This window comes from Semicossyphus pulcher, unplaced genomic scaffold (genome assembly GCF_022749685.1).
Source record: "Semicossyphus pulcher isolate SPU_LCO1_2020_fin unplaced genomic scaffold, fSemPul1.0.p SCAF_8, whole genome shotgun sequence".
NCBI classification, from domain to species: domain Eukaryota; kingdom Metazoa; phylum Chordata; class Actinopteri; order Labriformes; family Labridae; genus Semicossyphus; species Semicossyphus pulcher.
The window spans coordinates 17,664,959-17,679,986 of NW_027211759.1; the positions used below are offsets into that span (position 1 = coordinate 17,664,959).

A 15,028-nucleotide genomic window follows, 5' to 3' on the forward strand; every position below is an offset into this window, starting at 1 on the left:
AATGAAAAAAAACCAAACACTTTCCTGTAGGCAAGAAAAAAAACAGTTAAAAAAAACATTAAGTTACAATCAGTGGTGTTTTTGAGACTTGCAACATTCATATATTAAAAACAGATCAGAGAGGGAATATCTTAACTGCAATGAGTCAATTCCCATCTGTTTCAGGAACAATGACGCAAAAAGGGAGTTTTTTTCCCTAGTATATCCCAATCAAACAAACAATTGCTGGCTTTTTCCAGTGTTGGTTTAAGAAGGAGCAAATTAACCCGAATGAACCGAATAAAGGAAATGAGTGAAGACAAACACGCCATGTTTGATTCAAACTCCTTGTCCTTGGGTACAGGAACAGGACTGTTTTAAAGTAGTCAATCCACCTGGTCGGGGATAGAAAAACAAAAAGTGCTGGCAGCCTTCTCACCACCAAAATTTCCATACTTGGGTCAACACTTGGAACAACTTCTCAAAGATCTTGACGACCTTGAGGTCCTTGGCATGCAGTAACCAGGTGGTCCTGTTTGCAAAGGGACTGTGTGTCCCATTGCAGGAGATAATCTAGACTCTCATACCATTGGGTTTTTTTTTAAATTGAGAAACCCACAATTGCAGCTGACCAACTTACAAGAAACCCCAAAAGGGCTGACTAGTCATCCAAAGGTAATGTCACAGAAGATGAACTACACCAGAGCAAAGGGGTCAGATATAACTTACTGTTCAATGAGATGCCCCACTACCAAGTCTGCAAAACTGGCTTGCCTCAATGCACTGGGTATGATCTCTTTGAGGGTATTGTGTCCTTCATATTTGCCTTAAATATCACATTTCTCTTTATAGTTGAGAAAAAATTCACATATGTTGAGCTGAGTAGAAGTTTAAATCAATTCAAGTACCTTGTAGATGATGATTACATGAGGTAAATTCTTGGAGTGATGAACTTGGAGGCCAGGTTGCACATAACTAGTGTTTCCTCAGATCGCTGCCAGTACCATTTCATCTAGACAGACAAAGGAAATGACAAGTATATCATCTAAGGCTAAATAGCCATTACAGCATTCATGGCAGAGAACTACCGGACTGGGTTGGGCAAGTCATTTGTCTGTGGACACTGTGTGTGGATCTGTGTTTGAGAGCAAACACAGGTGGCTTTAACTGCGTCCAAGAAAGTTGCAAAAGTTGACCTTGCGTTCTACTATTCGTAAAAGGTGTCAGTCTTGTCAGTCTGTTCCCAACACATGTTGTTGTTGATGAAAAGGGACCTGATTTTTAGCAGCAGATCTCAATGAAGATGTCCCAGAAGGTGCTTACCACCTTAGCTGTCAGTCAAACATTGATGAGGGAATCATATTTGGCAAAATCATGTTCATTTAAGGAGATTGTCACCACTTCATCAGTGACAGTAATCACTCAGTGTCCTTGATCCAGACCAGCGTTATTCTGCTCCAGGGTTATAAATGCCATATTCCTCTAATTCCACTGTCGACTCGAATTCCATGAGCCAGCAAATTCTTTCTTAATCTTCCGCCAGAGACATTTCAGGTCCCCCAGGGACCAATGCAAAGGGAATTACCCAGTGCGGTTAACACGTGACCAAAGAACACCTCCCTCAGATAGCCACAAAATGATTTGTATTCTTCTTGATGGAATGAGGGAATTGCTTTCAGATAACCACAACCCCCCAAAAAATGGGCACCAGTCCCTCTTGAAACAATTATAAAACTTGTTGAGCAAATATTACATTCTATCACGCAGGAAAGGGACCAGTGGAGCAACAGACAGACATGAGCTGAGGGGATCCACAGCAATATACAGATGTACACAATGTCCTGCAACGCCACTTGGGGTAGCATGTTTAGTAAGGTATTCCAGACATCACTCTGTACTTCCAAAGAGAGGCACCCAGGAGGCATCCCAGTGCGACTCAATGCGCAGGATCAGTGGTTCTATGTCTGAACTACCTCTAAGGCTGAGACCAGCCGATATACGGAGGAAAATTGACTTTGGCTGCTTGTTTCCACATGCGATTGATCACTACGAAAGCTCCTGACCATAGATAAGGTTTAAAAATGTAGATGACTGGTATCCAGAGCTTTGCCTTCAGTCTCAGTGCTCTCTTCACCACAACAGACATGTACAACTCTTTCATTGCTGTTGATGCCGCACCAATCTACGGGTCCATCTCCGGCTCCATCTTTACCCCTTGCTTGTGAACCAGAACCTCAGATACTTGAAGTACTTCGCTTGGGGAAGCAACTCACTCCCAACCTGGAGGGATTAATGCAACGTTTTCCGACAGAGAGCCACGGCCTTGGACTTTGAGGTGCTGTCCCTCATCCTTCCAAATAGACTTGTACAATTTCTTAGGCCTGCATGAACTTAAATGATCTCCAGTGATGGTCTTTTCTTCAGTTGGAGGTTTGCTTTAAAAGTTCATCTTACTGAACACCAACTCTAGAGCACCTCTGTTGTGGGAAAGTGGCCGGCTTGGTTTCACCTACCAAACTTTGTTGCTACCTCTCTCTCTTTGAACATCTCTGCAGAGGACTTATTTTCAGTAAGTCATCAACTTGGCTACAACTTTGTACTGCAGAGATCTGGCTGGCCGAAACAGGAATTACTGTAAGTGTCTCTCGAATGTATTATTCAACGTCAGCTAAAATAAAAAACCTCTTGATAATATGATGATGGGAAAAGGCATCAACTGAATGAACCCGAAAACATTTGGGAACTTGCATAACATGCCAGCAGTTACAGTCTTCTTCTACTTACTCAGATGTTCTAACGGTTTAACTTCTTTTTAATAGGTCACTTCTGGTTGTATTTGCTGTCTTTAATATATTAATGGCCCATGGGACCGGTGTTGCTTAACATTTTATGTTGTTAAAAATATTGCTTGCTGTGACTGGACCTTTACGGAGCTCCGACTCATTCTGAGGCACCCCTCACCCTACCACCAAAGGAAAGCTGATTCAGGTCTTTTCAGACGGATTTAATGGCGTTAACGTCACTCAAGTGTCTGGGGGTGAAAACAACACATGGGGCTGAAAGGCAGCACATGCAGGATCACTAAATCTGAATTCCCATCATTCCTGTGACTCATGCAGTGCAGATCCTGCTGAGTGGAATTCCTGGTTTCCATGCTGCATCTGGACAAGTAATCTGAAACTGCTATGACCCATTAACAAGGCTCAGCCAATGCCCTTATGAAAACAGGTCAGTTACGCTTAACCTCAGCCATTCAGACATCATTACCTGGTTAAGTAATTACATCTTTTCGCTTAACCTTAGATTGGTAATGGATACTGTGCATGCAGTATTGCTGAGTGCAAGTGATAAAATAGGGACACACACTTTTCTGAAGATGTGACTCATATGCTCCCATAAGTCATGTGACACAAAGTCGTCATGAATTATTAATGAGGCCTTGCAGCGTCCTTCAGTCACACTCCAGGAAGAGACTTCTTGTCCTGTATGGATGCTGTCTGATTGATCCTCAAATGACTCAAGCGACATCCAGACAAAAAAAAATCTGGTCCCACAAAGCTTCTGTGCAGGAGTTTTGGTTTGTTATGCAGCCACGAAAGTAAAACTGTGTACCTTTTCTGTTTGGATTTAATTCGTGCATGCTGGAAACAGTGGGCTGAATAAACAGCTTTATAAACTAAAAACTGTCTGGCCAAGAGGAAATACCTTTGACTTCATGAGAAGGTTTTTGGCTGACAGAACTTAAGAAAGGCACTAACATTTTGATAATAAAAAGTGAAAACTTATTGTGAACTTTTGGTGGTCAATAGCTAACCGTAACCCTTCAATATCATGATTAAGCATGACTGCCCTCCTTGTTTACAGATTAGCATTAAGATATAAAGCATGCGTTGTCCACTGTGGGGAAAACTGATGAATAACAGAGTCCAAACTGACCAGTTACAGTATCTTAAAATGTTTCCTGTACACTGAGCCGTCACACACTTGCAGGAAAAAAATCTGATTAAAAATAGTTTTAAACACATGCAGCTATAATTCATCCCAGATGTTATGAAACCTGCTCTGCTGCTGGAAAGCTCCCGAAACCACCAGAGAACAAAGCTGAAGAGAAACTAAACTCAAATAATAGTTGGAAACTTTCCATCCAACGACGTGTTTCATTCCCTTCATTCCTGCATGTTTGTCTTTCATGAATAAAACACTATTCCTGTGGAAAATACAAGTGGGACACCGTCACTCATTTGATTCCCTTCCCAGAAATATGTCCCTGTGTGTCTTTTTCCCAACAATTATCAGCTCATATCGCAATTCTGTTTTATTAAGCATCGCAATGATGTGTTAATAGCTTTAAAACACGTCTGCGTGTGTCGGAGCATGTGCATGTGGGAGCTAGCAGTTTATAGGATTTACAGTAAATCACCTTGAGAGAAAATTTAAATGACCATTACAGTCCTGCTTTGTTCTCGCTGGGTGCAGACCTCCCTCTAATGCATGCAGTTTTCTGGCATCTCTGACCTCTTTTGGCTTCAGGGAACTTTTGCAGCAAAACAACTCCCCTCCTTCTCTGTGGAGAAAAAACAGACATTGCTTTGTAAAAAAATTGCAGCTGGAAAATTTGTCCTTGAAAAATGGAGACGTCAATAAAAAAAAAAAAAGAAACAGGAGGCTGGCCTTAGGAAACATCTGGCATCACAAATGCTATTATTGTTTATTGGTAAGACTGTACATCAGCTTCAAATCGGCAGAAAGTCATGTAGCGCATGTGTTGTATATTTTGGAGTGTGAACAGTGGTGTTGGATCAAAATCAAAGACAAACATTCAGTTTAGGACATTCTTTTCAAATTAACACTAAAGCTGCAAAGAGGAGTTTGTGCTTCAGAAACTTAAACTGGGTGGATAGCAGAGAAATAAACATCAAGTTGTTTACCGCTTTGCTTTGTTTGATATGCGTCGAAAAAGATGCAACATGCGATATTTTTAATGTATATTTTGTTTCCGTTTATATATTTATTTTGGTACTGCTTTGTTGTTTAGTATTGTTTTATGATATTGTCAGTGTAATATGTTGTGTCTGACTTGGGGGGTTGGGAGTGGGAGTGGGGTGGCGGGAGGGGGAATGTTGTTTGTCCTTGTCATTTGTACTGATAAAAGAAAACTAATAAACCGTATTTACAAAGATGTAACATGCTGTCTGGACTTGTTCAGAACATCTCACTCCTGATCTATAAAACTGGACACATGATAGGGTTATGATTTCCCCGGGTTAGAAACGGACACTAAGCCAAACATTGTCTGTTTAATATCTATAATGCAGCAATAAACTGCATGGAACTGTGACATTTGTGTATTAAATTAGGTGTAGTAAAATATATAAAACACACAATACTTGTGTTGCTTTTTATTGCCCAACATATATAGACTGTTTTCCTGCATGTTTTTTTCCCTCTGATATTTGACACCTAGTGATACATGCATAATAAACTCATGACATGTACACATGACAGCAAATCAAATATACTTAAAAATTGATACACACATATACATATATTGACACACATTCTAACACATTCACAAGATCATTCAACAATTTTGGACAATCTCTTATAACATTGCTGTTATGTGGTTTTTTGTTGTTGCCTTTTCTGCTACTGTACAGGCGTGCTCGGAAACTGTTTGATTGTACTGCCTGAATAAATACTGACCCGGCAGAGGTTGGCTTGAGGCAATGTTTATAAAGAGCAGTAAAGATAAGTGAGTACAGGATGTGACATATAAGGCAAGCTGCTGTTATGTTGGCAGACACAAAAATGAGAAACGTTGCCGTCATCGTTACGTGTAAATTCTGGGATATCACGTAAAGTTTACACAGGAAAATTAAGTTATTGCACAACTGTAGATTTCAAAAAACGGAAATTTACCACCTTTTTAAAATGAGTAATACCTCTGAGCATCTACAGTAAGAATTTCTCTCCACACTTCATAACTTTGACATATTTTCTGTACATGTCGGCCCTGTGACTCAAACATGTCACAGGGCAGTTACCATAAATGTACTTCATATTCAACTTGTGTCCCGTCCCCTGCAGCACCGCCAGGGGATAGAGGGGTGTGAGATGGAGAGAGGTAAGTGAGGGGGTGGACGACGGGGAACGGGGGGTCGGAGAGAGGTGAGTAAGAGATGAGTCAACAGCCTTCCACTATAAGATACCCTGATGGAGCCCAACAGTGGCATACACAGAGACACCAGCGAAGGTAAGGTCAACTCTCCTCCTAATCTCCTTTAATCAACTCTTCCATCTTTGTTAGACTGTTTGTGGTCAGAGTCAAAGTTTGTCTTTCTTCTTTTATTCGGGCATCTCTTCGTTAACAGCTTTTTTTGGGATGATTGAATGTTTTGGTTTTTTTTTAAAAGACGTCAGACAGATATTCTTTATATAAGTTTATTCTTCAGGCTATTCTTTACAGAGCAGACATTTGGATTGTGAGCCAAAATCAGTGATCTTTGTACCTGTAGCACTCATAATTTCACAGGTGTCTCTATCACAAATATTTGCTGCAACAAACAAACACATTGAGTAAATTACTGGAAGGATGGAAGGATGACATGCAGCTATGAACTCATGTCTGCCGTCTGAGTGAGATGACACAAGGATGAAACAGCGAGTGAGAGATGGATTACTGCAACATAATCATGTCCCATTTTATTCCTCTCCTAGGTATACCAGCTAGAAATCATTACATCTGCAGAGACACTACCAATATGCACTACACTCTGGCTCTTCTGTTTCCTCTACTGCAACTTCTAAGTGTGGGCACGGCTGCTCCGCTGTCAGTGGAAGTTGTGAAGATGAAATCAAAAGTGAAATGGATGGCTGAGCAGCTGGTGGTTCGGCTGAACAAAGACTTCCAGGTATAAAATATGTTGTTTTTACGACAGATTCCGAAGCGTTGATTAAAGTTGGTGTATTTATGACTAAACTCTTGTCTCTTGACGTCTGCAGGTCCCGGCTGGCCTCACACTCAGTCCACCTGCCGATGATCTGGATGGAACTTCCTCCATCGTGGCCGTCTTGGAGGGTTATAACAGCCTGATCTCCGACACCTTTAACGGGGTCGCCCAGGTCAAGTTTGACATCGCCTCTCTGACGGGTTTCCTAAGTCAGTGGAGGCAGGGGCACTGCAGCGAGCAGCGGCCAAAGCCCTCAGTACCGGGACCGCTGCAGGAGCTGCAGAGCCGGAAAGAGTTCATTCACACCGTGAGCATGGAGGCTCTAATGAGGGTGAAGGAGTTCCTCAAGCTGCTGCTGACGAATATGGATCATCTTGAGACTTGCTGAAGGACTGGCATAAGGAGCAATGTTTGTGAGTGACCTGATATTTGCAAGTTTGCATCAGTGATGCCTGACTTAGCATCAAGGGACTTCCAACGTATTTTAAAGGAAATGTATTCTTGAATATGCATTTATTTATATACATAGGTATTTATTTATATATTATTAGAACGTGTATTTTTACCTGACATGTTTTTATCAGTAGGTGTACGTTTATCTAAAAACTGATGTACGCTTTGCACAGAAACAAATATACAAATATAGGTTTGTATTAAGTTTTTATACCTTGATTCAGTAATCAGAGGAATGAGCTGTAACATCCTTCCTGAAATTCCTGAAAACAGGTTGAAACTTGCCAAAAATAACAGCTGTGTTTGTATGAGAATTCGAGGACAGGAAGGGTGAAGGGCAACTTTTATTGCAGGTCAATATCATCAGCTCTTCCAAAACTGCTATTTATACCTGCCGATTATATATTTTGTATATTTTTGTACAGTTGCTGGTATTATTTTTAAACTGAATAAATATTTCATAAAAATAATTTTGTGTCATAAACAAGTGTGTGTACGAGTCTAAGAGCACGTGCACCAGGTTCAGACATAATGTCATCTGTGGGTGTTCATCTCTTGGTATACTTGATCGTTCAGGGTTCATGAGTGGGTGTTGTTTATCCAGAGCTATCGGCTTATCATTAACTCCTGTTAAAAACTAGCATCACAAAAAGTGAAAATAGAGGTCATGATTAAACAACACGCCTGTGAATCCAACACATATGGATTTAATACAAAACTGTGAACAATAAAACACAAATTCAAGGGTTTTAGTTTTCATAAAAAGTCATGTACACAAAAAACAATTATACTTAGATTACTCGGTTTCTTGTGGTAGTAAAAACAGAAACATTCAGCATAAAGGGCCGAGAGGATACAGGATGACGGAAGGAAAGTTTAACACATGGGCATCACATCCTGTTCAATTTATTAAATCCACTGTACGTCTTCTAAAACTTCAGGATGTCAAATATAGAGGACCTCTCGTGCGGTAGCCTTACATACACTTTCTCTTTTCTCTTGCACACACACACACACACACACACATACGAACACACACACACACACACACACCCTTAACTATCAAACCACTTGTTTCTTTTCATGTTGGTGTTCTTGTCACTGTTACCCATCAGTTTCTTCTTGTACTGCTCCACAAGGCTGTCAAAGCGGTCCCCGTCCCGCCTCTTGAACTGCTTCTTTGCCGGTTTAACCTTCTGGAAAACGACAATAATGACAGTCATGAGGTGGAACAGGAAACTCTGACAGACTGCTACTGACAGAGACAAAGAGCTTTAGATTACAGTCTCAACGTACAGCGTGTTCTTTACACTGCGATCAGTTTGTGTTATATTATGAAACTCTTTTAATGTTCCTCTCAGAGGTCAGATTGTCCTTCTATGGGTCATAATGATCCCTGTCATGTTTAATAGTAAAAGTATCTGAAGTTTAAGTTCCTTTTAAATCCCAAGATTGTTCCCCACCTTATTCCCTGATTTAGGGGATGAGGTACACGATTAGTACAAAAATGACCCTGTAAATTGGGATTAATTGTCCTTTACATTGCGCACCATAAATTATTAAGCACGTCATGACACCAAATCAAAGCAAGTTGCATCCCATCAGGTTCGGTTTAACTCAATACCCAAAGGTTGCATTCATCTGCATTTTATATCATGTGCTGCTGTGGAAATACTTGCACTTTGTAACGGGCAGATTAAGGTAAAATAACTTCTGCAAAGTATTTAGATTCTTTAATGGTGCTTTTTCGTTTTCACCTTCTGTTAGCTTTTTGTGAGTTAGTTGAATGTACTTCCACCTTAAAAAAAGACCAAGAGCAAACTTTACAAAGTCCTGATCAAGTTTGACAGAATCATCAGCCTGCAGAACAGCTTGATAAAATGCAACTTCTGTGGTCATTAAACAGACAAACAAATACTGGCGTCCTTATAGTCTTGCAGTGTATCAAGATTAAATGCAAAGTAAAGCATGTCTGCAAGAGGCGGATGTGCATATCTGAAAGGTTAAAGAATGCAAACAGGGAATTTGTCGGCGCTGTGCAGAAGGAAAGCCAGTTCAGTCACACGTTTGCTTTCATTATTTTCACACCATTGGAAAGCTTTAAATATTACGACTTCTAAATAGTTGAATGTTACAACATGTTCACTTGGTGGTGCCAAAGCACTGAATTAGATTTTCACTAAAAAAAAATTGTCTTCATCGAATCTGCTGCCACGTTTCATGCTTTCATCCAGTCTATTTATTTGATAAAGTGATTCATGTTTTTACAATGTCTCTATTGTGAAATCTTGAAAAAACTTTAACCCGCCACAGGCCAACTGGACATACTGTGGGCGCCAGCCAGATTTAGAACATGTTCAGTGTGGGTTTGGAAAGTTTCTTTTCGAGGAAGAGTCCTTTCAACAACCATAGAATTTTACAGAGGAACGAGCATTTCAGTGTTGAGGATACTTAAATATCCATGCCTTTGCAGTTTGAATATTAGGACTTTTTTATTCTCAATCAGTCACTTTGCCACAAAATGATGTGTGAATATGACACAAGGTTCAAAATAAGCATTCAAATAATATGCATTAACCTGGTTTCTGGGCTGTGTGTGCTTCTCCATTTGTTGTTTCTGACGCTCTTTCCTGTTGGATCCAGGCCTTGCTTTGTTGGGTGGTGGGGCCCGTTGTTTTCCTTTGTCACGCAATCTGCAACAGACGACAGTTCACAGACACAACACTGACAACAGTTGGCAAACAATACTGCAAATGTAAGCGCTTTCATCAGTGGGCAAAAGGATCAATCACCATTTACCGAAGCATACACAGACATTTATTGACTGAGCATCTTTGAAATTAAAACCTGATTGCCACTGTCAAGAATCATTTGCTTCAGCACAGGGTGATGCAGAGGGTAAAAAGGGGACAAAGGAAAGTAATAAAAACGGTACCTGATCTTGGGTCCACGGTGGGAAGGAAAAGTCAGAACCTTCTTTCGCTTCTTTCCGTTCTGAAGATCTACGTGCTCGACCTCCGGGTTGGTCTGGAAGCCCAAATAGCGTCCGTCTCGCCTCTGGTGCTGAGGAGGACCTGATAAACACACGGAGGTGTACCGAGAGAGAAGGGAAGGATAACAGGTTTTTTCATCATGTTTTACATCATAATGTAATTAGTACAGTACGAGCATGGGGAACAGTATGACATATCAGAACCTGTTGTCGAATGCTCAAATGTCTTATATGTCCGTTCAGCTCGGGAAAGACGAAAAGAAAGTAAACACATATATGATTATATATATTTTCATACCTGTCTGCCTCTCTGTCTGCTCTAATGAGGAGTTTGCTTTATTTCCAGGCCCTTTTCCACCCCCAGCTGTCTGGGACTGAGGTTTGGCTCCTCCTTTAAAAGGCTGCTTTCTAAAGAACTCCTGCAAAAATGTGCACACAGGGTTACTCGGAATTTAGAAAATAAAATGTCTCCATCTGAGCAGGGATACAAACGTGTTATACTCAGACAGATTGATAAGAACATACCTTGCTTTTTTGTTGTCGTATTTCCTTTATTTTGAGTTTCCTTGAATCCTCCAGGGAGAACTCAACGATAGGTCTCTGCAGGGAAAGCAAATACACGCCAAAATGTTAGTAGTTAATGAGAGTTAATTAATACAACGACAACAAAGCAAAGATTGACTAATAATGATTTCAGCACTTAAATACTGTGGTGTAAAATCGCACCTTGTGTGAGCCGAAGATGTCCGGGTTGTTGTTGAGGTACCGAAGTGTGCTGAGAGCGTGCTCATGCTCCTGGAACTGGACGAAGCCATAACCTAATGATTGTCCCATCACCTGACCCTTCTCCGGCTTCTTGTCATACATCACCCGACACTTAAAGAGGAAACAGGAGGTTTGCACATAAACTGCATGAATGAGAATGACAACCACGCCCCCTACTGGGCAATCAGACACAATGTTTTTAATTAACAGCTGAACATAAATGAATAGTACTGATAGAAAACTGCTTCACGGTACTTTTAAGATGACTACCATAATGATGGTGCCATATTTTTGTCTACCAGTCTACCAGTATGCCACGTTGTTTCTCACCTCTGTGATGCGGACTCCCTTGCTTCGCTTTACTGCTTGGAGGCAGAGCGCTCGGAGTTTCTTATTGTCCACAGACTTAGGCAGGTTATGGACACAAAGACGATTCTTTGACACAAACACGTTGATCTTCTGAAGCTTTGTCCTCTTTATTTCTTCAAACTAAAGGAAACAGACAACATCAGGTAAAAAAAAAACATTAGATAGTATGTGTCAAATAAACTATTCTTTATTAAAAATCCTTCTTCAAGTACAAATGTCTAAAATGGTCGTTAAAAATTGTACTCACTCGGTTTCTTTTAATCATGTCTGCTTCTGGCACACCCTCTGCAGCCTTGGTTCCAGCACGGATCACTGCAGTCAGAGGCGAATAGGACAGAACAGATCAGAAGCAGTTCAGCAAATCAGTGTGAAACCGAGTTAAGACATGTCTGTCTTTTGAGGTCTATGTGAAAGTACTGAAATAGGTCGTTAAATAGTATTGTATCTAGTTTTGTGTATCTCTATAGAAGTTAATCATGACAGAAGTCTCACATTAAGATATCTTGGTTTTCATGTAGGACGTTATGAATGTGAAGGTAAATAAGCCTGATAACTGTACGTAAGAGGAAGGATCAGTTCTAGAGCTGAGTGAGAGAACAGACCGACGTTAAGGAAGAAGAAGAGCATGTAGCAGGTTTACTCACATCCCTCTCTGGCCAGGTACAGGTTCCTGGTGCCCGTTTCCACTTTCACTTTGTCCACTTTAAGCTTGGCAGCGTCTTCTCTGCTCACTGCTGCCACAATAAACAGCTTTCTGCCATCCACACGGATGCCACCACTCTGCAACAAATTAAAGATGTTACAACAAGGCAGCCAAATCGACTCAATGCGCAACACAGGACCTCAGATGATGTCATGCTGGATAAAAATGACGCATATGAGATTGTAAATTACCTCGGCCTCATCCTGTGCAGCTGCTATGCATTTGTCTGCAGCCTCTTTAGTCTTAAACTGAGCAAATGCACAACCTGGAAAAACAACAAACCCAAAATCTGTCAATCAAGCTGTTTTCTCAAACAACAGAGGAGACGTTGTTTAACTTAAGCACCGCTTACTGACCTTTTGAATGCTCTGTGTCTGGGTGGACAACAATCTTTATATAGTTTAGCTCTCCGTAGCGTAGGAGAACTTCCTCAAGTCCCTCCTCCTCTGTGTCAAAGGAAAGGTTCCTACATCACAAAGGAACAAATATGGGAAGATCATGAGGGAAAATATGAGGGTGAAAAAAAGGAGCAATAGCGCAGGGATAAATGAAACAGGACTGAAATGAGAATGAAGAAGAACTGCAAACCTGATGAAAATAGTTCGGCCCTCATTCACATCTGAGGGGAGCAGTTTCTTTCTGGTTTTCTTTTTAGCTAGAGATAAAAAAAATAGAATCAAAGACTTGTTTATGACAGAAGGTATTTACATTATATGCAAATAAAAACATGAGAAAATTAATACCTAGTTTATCTTCATCCTCGTCATCATCCTCTTCATCCTGACTGTCATCTTGGTCATCACTTGAACCAAGGCTACTCTTATCATCGTCCTCATCATCCTCATCATCTTCTTCCACCTCTTCTTCTTCTTCTTCTTCTTCCTCTTCTGACATAGCATCATCATCACCCTCCTCCTCCTCCTCCTCCTCACTGTCATCCTCATCTTCTGATTGGGATTCCTCCACCTGCTGCACAGCTTGTTTTGATGTGATTCTGTGAACAGATTTTTTACAAAAACAACCAGGAAAGTCAGCTGGTTGTTTTTTTTAACACCAGTGGAATATTAACATGTTAAGAGGTAAAAAAACAAATCAGGGGTTCACACTTTTTCTTTGCAGGCGCAGCTTGTGTCTTTTCTTCCTCCTCGTCTTCAGAGTCACTCTCTGTGTCTGCCTGCTTTGTAGCCGTCTCCTCGGTATTCTTATTGCCTATTAGGTAATAAAAAAAACAAGGTTAATGATTACAATCTTCATTTCTATCGACTGCTAATGTAGCTTCTGTTGTTAAGATAAAATACCAAGGCAACTTACTTGCAGTTGAGGATTGCTGTGTGGCAATAAACTTATCCTTAGGCACAGCCCAGTCAACTGCTACCTGTCGGCCTGTAAACCAAATAACACCATTAAAAACACAGTCACATAATACAGCTTAAATAACACTTCCCAAATTAAGATGTCAACAATAAACATAGTTTCTCACACAATAGCAAACTCACTAACCTTTTATCTCCTTCAGGTTCATAGCATTAAGCGCTCTCGCAGCCTCAGACACATTTTTAAAAAGGACAAACGCAAATCCTCGCATCTTTCCATCTGTAAAAAGGGCAAAAAAATTACAAAATATACAAACTTAATCAACTAACTCAAGGGTCAGGCAAAAATAAATAAATGTGTTGTAGGATATTTGAGTATCAACTAAGAATTCAATCAATTTTTACCAGGTTTAAGAGGAATTTTAGACTCCAGTACTGATCCAAACTTGGCAAAAACTTGCCTCAGATCATCTTCTGAGCACTGTAAAACAAGACATGTCATGTGCTAACGGTAGAGCAATCAGTTTCAGGGACAGGCAGGTTTGCTTGTCAGCTGTTGCATATCACAACAATTTGACGTATTCTACCTTAAAACTAAGGTTCCTGATGATGAGTCTGGACTTGAGATTGGTTTTCTTGAAGCCTTTGCCTTTCTGCTCATGATCCTTTGGTGGTGCAGCTGGCTCTTGGGGTGCTAAAGAAAATACATGAGGAAAGTTATCAAGTAGACGAAGCGTAAAAGCTGTCCGAGTAGCTGTTTTTTTGTCTAGGTTACGCACCTGTTTTCCTTTTGTCTTTCATTTTCTTCTTGGCCACCGACAGAGAAAGCCGCTGCCCATCGTAATCTTTGATTTCTTTCAAAGCTCGCTGGGCATCTTCCTCCATCGAGTATGTGACATAGCCAAATCCCCGACATTTTTCTGCGCCTTTAATTCAATGACATGATGTATTAATGCGTGTATTTGTGTTGTATTTGTAATGCGAGCTTTGAGTGGTGGGTCTTAAACATTTAAAGGCAAAACGTTAGTTCTAAACAGTTATAAACTAGCCTATCTTCTGAGCACAGTTAAAGTCCCTAAATAAATGACACTGAATACGTCACCTTTTTCTCTGACCACGAAGCACTGCTTAAGCGGACCAATTTCTGAGAATATTTCCTCCAAGCGTTCATTTGAAGCTGAAGCTGGTAAAGAACCAACGAATATGGTCTGCGCAGGCATGGCTGCCTGGTTAGCTAGTTAGCTCTGAAATGTGAGCTTTTCGGGCTCGAAAATAACAACCAAACTGATTTCTAAGTTTTCTAACAATAACGCTTTAGAAGTTGATGTCAAACTTCTTAATACCTAGTAAATATTTGCGATGAAAACATGTCACAAAATTGTTCACTGTTTAAACCACGACCGTGCGAATTTAGTCGCATGTTTACAAATGTAGGCCGCCATCTTCAAATCTGAACGGAAACTGCGTCACACCGCATGTCCTGTTTGCTTGTTACGGTGCATTA

The 15,028-nt window shown here is 40.6% G+C and overlaps 2 protein-coding genes across 2 annotated transcripts; one reads left to right on the forward strand and one right to left on the reverse strand.

Moving 5' to 3' along the window:
• Positions 1-6,740: 6,740 nt before the first annotated feature.
• LOC138613275 (leptin-like) lies at positions 6,741-7,317 on the forward strand. The gene is made up of 2 exons (XM_069686905.1): positions 6,741-6,890; positions 6,982-7,317. The coding sequence occupies exons 1-2, from the start codon at positions 6,741-6,743 to the stop codon at positions 7,315-7,317; spliced, it is 486 nt and encodes a 161-aa protein (XP_069543006.1).
• Positions 7,318-8,117: 800 nt separating this feature from the next.
• Positions 8,118-14,952, reverse strand: rbm28 (RNA binding motif protein 28). Its single transcript, XM_069686413.1, has 20 exons — positions 14,627-14,952; positions 14,304-14,450; positions 14,112-14,218; positions 13,930-14,005; positions 13,712-13,804; positions 13,523-13,594; positions 13,318-13,420; positions 12,955-13,205; positions 12,800-12,866; positions 12,568-12,677; positions 12,403-12,476; positions 12,153-12,288; positions 11,756-11,820; positions 11,470-11,628; positions 11,101-11,250; positions 10,900-10,974; positions 10,673-10,793; positions 10,318-10,456; positions 9,961-10,075; positions 8,118-8,578 (listed from the first exon to the last, which is right to left on the reverse strand). Exons 1-20 carry the CDS (start codon positions 14,742-14,744, stop codon positions 8,438-8,440), a joined length of 2,319 nt encoding a protein of 772 aa, XP_069542514.1. The 5' UTR covers positions 14,745-14,952; the 3' UTR covers positions 8,118-8,437.
• Between the last annotated feature and the right edge of the window lie 76 nt (positions 14,953-15,028).

Excerpts from the sequence above, each read along its gene's own strand:
- LOC138613275 (XM_069686905.1), top strand. The coding sequence starts at position 6,741 with ATGCACTACACTCTGGCTCTTCTGTTTCCTCTACTGCAACTTCTAAGT. Across the intron at positions 6,891-6,981 it reads GGCTGAACAAAGACTTCCAG|GTCCCGGCTGGCCTCACACT; the intron begins GTATAAAATATG and ends TGACGTCTGCAG.
- rbm28 (XM_069686413.1), bottom strand. The coding sequence starts at position 14,744 with ATGCCTGCGCAGACCATATTCGTTGGTTCTTTACCAGCTTCAGCTTCA. Across the intron at positions 14,219-14,303 it reads GAAAGACAAAAGGAAAACAG|CACCCCAAGAGCCAGCTGCA; the intron begins GTGCGTAACCTA and ends TATTTTCTTTAG. Across the intron at positions 10,975-11,100 it reads ACATCTTCGGCTCACACAAG|AGACCTATCGTTGAGTTCTC; the intron begins GTGCGATTTTAC and ends CTTTCCCTGCAG.